Genomic DNA, 7,293 nt, shown 5'->3' on the forward strand with positions numbered 1-7,293 from the left:
GAAATAAATCATTATCGAGCACTGAAAAGAGCGTCTCTGGCTAGCTTTACCCATCGCATGGCTGTATATTAGCATCCAGAAGCTTTAACACAGAGAAAGCTGACCTAAGACGAACTGCAAAACAGCATTACCCAGCGACCTCTCTTCTTGTGAGTGGTGCTAGGGAGGTGAGGCTCCTTGGGGAGGTGTAAGGGCATTGAAGAATATTTCTCTGTTAACAGCCTCCCATTGTCAGACCTGGCCTTTGTGTTCCAGGGCGATCCATCAGAGAGGGAGTGGAGTTGGGCCAGGCCAGGGTCGGCCTCCCCCAGGTCATTAAAAGCAGTACCAGTGACCCAGGGGCCTGGTCGAGACAAGCCTCCACACTGCTGAGGCAGCCGATTCAAACCCACGATGCATCAGCAATTAAAAGCAACAACAACCATTCCAGGAGGAGCCATTGGGGTGGAGGTAGGAGTAACCAGGAAGGATGCTAGTCCTTAGCAACAAGAGAGCTTCCAAACAATGACCTTTCCTGGTCTTTCCAGGCCCCTGGAAACCTGAAAACTCTCTCAACTGCATGTAACTCTCAACTACTGGGAACCCATCTGAAGGATACAGGAGTTAAGAGTGAGTCATGGGATGTTAACGCATGATTAAACAGTGCTAAATAAACATTTAATAAAACAAAACAACTTCAAATGCAATCAAGTATCATTTATTAGACAAAATAAGACTTTTCCCAGTGGGTCGGATAGCACTGCCACCACTAAGCGTTCATTTTGTCAGTTATTCCTTTTACATTTCAGTCAACAAGCCCCAACTTGCTAACCTGGTAATGCTTGAAAAAATATTACATCTTTGAATATGTACAAATAGAAAATAAACGGCACTGTTCATGAAAACGCTTGTGGTCCGAATATGGGGTATTCCATTTGATTTTGAACAGGGGCTGGGCGACAGCAGATGGAAAGAGATGACGTAAAAGAAAAGGGTCCTTAGAAAAACTTCACAGTTCATCTTTGCCGTGGTGCAAAACTTTATTTAAAGAGTGTAAGATAGGCATTATTATACTATAATTAAAATAATTATTTTCAATTAGAATACTTATGAACAATTTATTTGAAAACATCCCCCCCCCCTAAATTAAAAGCCAAGCGCTCGAGTGAAAAATAAATACACACTTTCAGTCCAGGGGGTGGAGAGGAAAGGAGGAGAAAAAAAAAGAAAAGGCAAATCAAAACCATTCTCATTCCACAATTCAAATCAAATTCAAGCTTCTGTTCCCAGGCTCCTTTATACGAGCATCTCTGGTCCCTCACCCCTGGGTCTCTGCCATGGCTTCCTGAGGCCCGTGGTACTGGGGTGACCTGTGCTGGCAAGGACCCCCTCCAGAGGTCACCTGGTCCATCCACTGTGCATATCTGAGGTCCAGTTGGTTGCCTGGTAACGCGTCTCTGTGCTTGGACATCATTGGTAGGCCAGGGGCAGGGGGGCGGAGTCTGGGTGCTAGGACTTCATTGGTAGCCCAGCGTGGAGGCAGAGCCTAGTCTCTGGCTGTAGAGGGCGTAGGGGGAGTAGTAGGCGGAGGAGGCTGGCATGGAGTGCATGGGCATCCCTGGGGCTCCAGGCATGTGGGCCTTGCTGTAGGGGTGGTAGCGAGCCAGGCCCAGCCCGGGAGACCCTCTCAGGGAGAAGGAGCTGGCCAGAGACCCCGGGCTGCTGGGGGGGGGCAGGTGGAGGTGGCAGGAGGCGGCCGAGGAGGGGTAGGCTGAGAGGAGCTTGCTGTCCACCATCCCGGAGAGGGCCGTGTGCGTACGCAGGTGGGCCAGCAGCTCCTCGGACGAGGAGAAGCGCTTGTCACACGGCCCTCCCACCGACACCCAGTTGCAGGCGTGCTGCATGGGCTCGTTGTGTAACATGAAGCCGTAGGTGTAGAGAGGGTGGGACAGGGTGGGCGTCACGCCGGAGGACATGGTGCTGGGGTGGAGGGCGTGGAGGGGGTGCGAGGGGTAGACCAGCGGGAAGCCTGACTTGAGAGAGGAGGGGTCGTGGACGCAGGTGGAGCAGTTGCTGCCCCCTAGGTGGTGGGCATTGGGGTAGGTCAGACAGTACGGGTCCCTGCATAGCCCCTGCATGAGGGATGGGGGGGATGCCCCTGTGAGGGGGCTGGAGCTGGGGTGCTTTCCTGGCATCCCCAATCCCCCCAGGCCAGACTTGGTATGATCCATCCCTGGAACAAACTGAGAAGGGTAGCCTGCATAGGCCCCCACTATGGACCCATGGTAACCCATAGCGGCGGGGGGAAGTGGGAAGACAGAGTGTCCAGGTTTGAAGGGAGAGACTGGGGCGATGTGTCCGGAGCCCAGACCAGGTTGGGGGTCGGGCTTGCTGTCCGGCCGTGGGCTGCTAGCAGAGCTAGCGTTGCTAGAGTTAGCGCTAGCCCGCACGTGACTGGAGTTAGCGAGCTGGGCCCCGTCCAGGGCGGCCTTGCCGTGCTCAGACTCCTTCTTCCCCGCGCTGCAGCTGTCGGAGCCGGCCTGGTCCGAGCTCACGGCCTTGCTGTCCGTGTGCAGGGCCTGGGAGTGCGGGGGAGGAGGCTGCGTGGAGGGGCTCTGTCTGTGGGCCTGGCTCTGGCTGTGCAGGGGAGAGGAGCTGGGGGAGTTGGCAGGGTGCGGGGGGTAGGACGGACACGAGCCCGCCCCTCCAGACCCTCCGTTAGCTACTCTGAAGCCGGCCTTATCTGAGGAGGCCTTGGTCGCAAGCCCATCCTTACGGCACTCCCCTCCGATCTTGGAGTAAGGCTTGAAGCTGGACTTGTCGTCCTGGTGGAGATCTCCGGTCTTGAGGCCTGACGAGGAGGAGCGACCGGAGGGCTCCTTGTCCGACTGGCTGCCTGAGGAGATTGAGCCCAGCTTGGAGGAAGAGGGGGGGTCTGGCTTGCCTATCTGGGAGCAGGTCTGAGCCAGCAGAGCCAGAGGACTCTTTTTAGCATCCAACTGAGAGGGGAGACAGAGACACGAAATGAATAATCCACACAGTACAGACATAATGAACATACAGACAAGAGTACAGGATATAAAACGGTCTGCTAGTCTTCCAAAGGTTGGATATCAGAGGTTAAATGTAAACTTTAAATACGTAGCAATAATCATTTAAAAATAAAACAAAGTCCATGTAAAGTGTAATACACGGGAATTAATTTATGAATGTGTCATCGGACTGGCTTGAGTGGTGCCACCGTCCAACTGCGCACCAGTTTTTTGACGGAATTCTTCCGGTTAATGAACATATCCTTATAGAACGCTCTCCTAACTACAGACGGGTAGAAAGGTACAATTCAGCGGACTATCACGTCACCAAAAATGACCAATGTCTGAATGTAGCCTAAACTACGCACCACTGTTAGAAAACTTAAGAGAGAATAGCTTGGCGCAGCTTTACGAAATTAAATTGTTGACGCATACACAGACACAAACTTGGCTGCGTATTGCGGTGTCCAATTGTTCGTGCACTTAAAGTAATCTCAGCACATTAACGGTAAATGTTACGGTAAAGACATCCTCAGACCAGTTACAACTCTATATCAGTCGGTATTAAAGATGTGCTTCGCTTACCTCGATACTGACTGGTGCGGACGTCAAGGGCTGAAGATACTCCGGGTGTAGCAAGTGGCTGCTGTGTGCGGTCAACATTTTTAGAATCCGTATTGGCAACCTTTTAGCCTGGCGAAATGGATCCGAGGGAGAGGGAGTAGGAATTAACAGGCTTTTTGTTTCTCTCGGTAGTGAACTACCTCTGCCGTTGACGGTGCGCTCGGGAGACTGACTGTGTAATTGCGCTTCAGATCCACCGGGAGAACCGTTCATCTGGATCGGGGCGGCGCAGAGTTCGGGGGAGGGCAGGGAACCAGCGGATGCGACTCGAAATTCATTTATCAGCAAACAGTTGAAAAAACTATTAAGCGAGCAGGTTGCATAAAGAACCCGATTTGTATTAATCCAAAAGTAACAGCGGCAGTGCGCAAAGAGGAGAAATTCTCTAAAATGTCATGGTTCCTTGACTCAATCTTCCGTTTTTCCAATCACCTCTGTCTCCTTAGATATTCTTTAAGCCAGAGTTCCAAAAGAAATATTCGAGGAAGATCATTGCGATCAGTTACTAAGACATAAAAATAAACCCAAGTAATGAATATCTCCACAGATGATACAACCGGGTTGCTCCGTACGCTTAACCGTCCCACTGTCTTTCTCTCTGTCTTCACACAACAGTCGGTACTATGATCATTTCACATTCTGAAGATCTGAGTAGGAGGAATTTCAAAGCAAGTATCCGCTGTCCAATAGGGAGTGTGCGCATCCGTAATGAGGGGGGCGGTGTCGTTTTTAGGGGCGCGGTTTGTCAAATGTTCTCTCTTCGCGTCTCTGGCAGTGTAAAATGTTGTTATGATGTATGAACGTATATTTTTACGATAAGTGCCTTTTAAAATAGCTATAATAAATATAAAAGGGACGCAGCAATGGATAATTCATATCACGGCAAGAATAGTTGGTGAAGAGGTCTTTTCTTTTATTCTCTTAGTAAATAAGTTATTTTATAAAAATACAAATCCATGTTTGATAACTACTACGGAATGCTAATGACTTCATTGCATTAGTGCTGGCAGAATAACCAATTAGGTAACTCAGTTAATATAATTTCACGATGAATTAAAATTAGACCTGACAGATGCTATTACAGTCAGACAAAAAGAAACTTTGATGCTCTGAATACTTTGCTTATTGTCTGGGGATCCATCTTGCCTAGCTTAATCACTCTAATCTGGTGTCATAAAAACACAAAGACAGGTGCATCATTTCCTGTTATGTCTCATTAGAAGGGCCAGATGATAAATGTGTCATGTTCCCCTGGATAATGTCATAAAAGGCATTACTCCACCTGGGCCTACCAGGATGACAGAAATAACAGGAAATAGAAGTGACTCAATGATAAAACAAAGACTACACTGTATTATCAGAAGGAACTGTTTACTTACATTGCCAGATGGTTTGAAACATAATCCCCATATTTCTCATTGCCAACGTACCGCAAATTTCACCATGGCTCAACTCCAGTTTACATGGACCTGTTGTACGAGTTAGCCGCAAACATTCCCCAAACAATAACAGGCTCCCAGAGTTGTACCCTCCACAGCAAATAACCCAGACTTCTCTACTTGGGTGCGAGAACTGGACATAGCCTGTGACAGTGCCTGTCTCATCACCTTGAAGTGAGCCCTCTGCCTTAGAGGCTCCAGGTGGCATGTCTCCACAGCTCAGAGAGGGACTGGTGACTGGGTGGCTGAATCCACTCCACTCCCCCCCCCCCCCTCAACAGCACCAATGTTTGCCTTGTCACGATGAGGCTTAGCTGTCATTTATCACCTACACACTGCCACTAACGCCTGAATAACCTGCGAAACATCACACATGTGAATGCTAATGTACCAGAGGGGTTGAGCTGAGAGTCGCAGGGCTCTTCTATTGAACGTGTGTGTGTTGTTTAGTTTCTGTCTCCACTGTAGGACAAGAGAGAAACAAAACAGACGACTCGGAAAAGTGACGTCACGTCAAGAGCCGCGCATGAAAATACTTTTCACGGCGTGTCCTCCACTGGACAAACTTTCAACACAATATGTTGCCGTGTTGATAACTAACCAGCCTTGCTGCTCTGAAGAAGCTTGAAAGGCCGAGTCGCGGCGTGGGAGGAGCTGGTAAAAGAGTTAAAAGGAGACTGGAGGAGGGCAAAAAAATAAGGGGGGGGGGGGGAGAGAAAAAAAGACACAAAGAACGAGAGAATGGAACAAGGGAGGGCTCAAACAACAGGGAGCAGCTTCTTTCAAGTCTCGCATTGAAGTCGGCTGGTAACAGCTGTTTTGGCGTGTTGATGACTGATGGCCGTTTCCTGTTGTGGGTATTTAAGGGGCAGGTTTCCCCCGTTAAGATGCTGCTGAGCAGCACTGCTCCCTGCAGCCCCAGGGTATCCTCCCCTCCATGGCCCATATCAAAGCCGAGCTGTAGGGGTGTGTGTGTAGGTGTGTGTTTGTGTGGTGTGGGTGTGTGTGTGTGTGGCATTTGCCTTTCCAAGGCTCATATCAAAGGCCAGGTCTTTGCCGGAGCAGCAGCCAGACAAACACAAGCCCAGAGTGGGTGTGCCTGGCTCCCCCAGCCCAGACCCCACACGCCCCTGAGCCCATGATTTATAGACCCACTCAGACCCGTAATGGATGACTTGGTGCCAGGTCCTAATTCATAGCCATGTTGAAAGACTACAGCTTCTTTCTTTTTTATTACTGGAGTGTAAATATGTAACTGTTTCACACTGGGTGAATGGATGACTTCTATCTGGTCATTTGTCTTTCTGGGGCTTCTGAGTGGAAAGGGTTCGGTGACACTGACTGTAGGGGATGTTTACGTTCTGGTGAAATACAGCGTGAGCATTTAATAAGCCTTTGACGCGGGTGTGAGTTCGCATATAGAGTGTTTTTAGTTTCCAGACCAAAGCTGTACTTATTACATATCTTTTTCACCTACGGTCGTATGGGAAAAGTCACGAGGACCTGTGACTGGGTATATTCCTGTAAGCACAGCGAGGGAAATGATAAAATAGCCAGAGCAGGAGAGGAGGGAGAAGATGAATGTAAATAGCTCCTATTTAATTATCTGCGACTGACTTATGGAGTGTGTGGAATGAGCATGCTGGCCCCGAGGCAGAGACTCTGCTGTAGCCTTGTGTGTTCTCCAGCAATAATAAAATGGAGAAAAAAAGACAAATTAGACAGTTTCATAGGGTGTAGCAGACATGGCAGGACACGAGCACTTAAAAGGAGCCTTGTATGCAACATTCCATACAGGCCAAATGGTTGAAACCAGGATTTCCTCCACTGAAACATTCCCAAGCAGTGCTATGTGCATTTCATGTAGAAATCGCTATCTCTATAGCCCTCTTTTCACTGTTTGCTCTCTCTATCATTCCCTCTCTCTCTCTCTCTCTCTCTCTCTCTCTCTCTCTCTCTCTCTCTCTCTGAAACACACACACACACATCCCAGAAGTGGATATTTACATATTTTCATACAATATAATCTACCTGGCTGATTGTGTGAGCACTATCGCTGTGGCTGGCATGCTTATCTTTCTAGTTTTGCAGGATTGTCTCTCTTTTGTCAGCGCGGCCTGTCTCGCTAACTCTCTTATCCACTCTGCCTGACTGTCGTCTAGCTGTCTGGACGATAATCGCTCTGGGATAATAGGCTTCCCAACCTAATAGACTGACAC

The 7,293-nt window shown here is 49.0% G+C and overlaps 1 protein-coding gene across 1 annotated transcript; it reads right to left on the minus strand.

Annotated features, from left to right (window-relative positions):
• Nucleotides 1–681: 681 nt before the first annotated feature.
• On the minus strand, nucleotides 682–4,264 carry znf703 (zinc finger protein 703). The gene is made up of 2 exons (XM_084695235.1): nucleotides 3,597–4,264; nucleotides 682–2,978 (listed from the first exon to the last, which is right to left on the minus strand). Exons 1-2 carry the CDS (start codon nucleotides 3,846–3,848, stop codon nucleotides 1,497–1,499), a joined length of 1,734 nt encoding a protein of 577 aa, XP_084551361.1. The 5' UTR covers nucleotides 3,849–4,264; the 3' UTR covers nucleotides 682–1,496.
• Between the last annotated feature and the right edge of the window lie 3,029 nt (nucleotides 4,265–7,293).

The sequence above is a fragment of the Hypomesus nipponensis genome, chromosome 28 (genome assembly GCF_054491055.1).
Source record: "Hypomesus nipponensis isolate SF chromosome 28, ASM5449105v1, whole genome shotgun sequence".
Classification (NCBI taxonomy): domain Eukaryota; kingdom Metazoa; phylum Chordata; class Actinopteri; order Osmeriformes; family Osmeridae; genus Hypomesus; species Hypomesus nipponensis.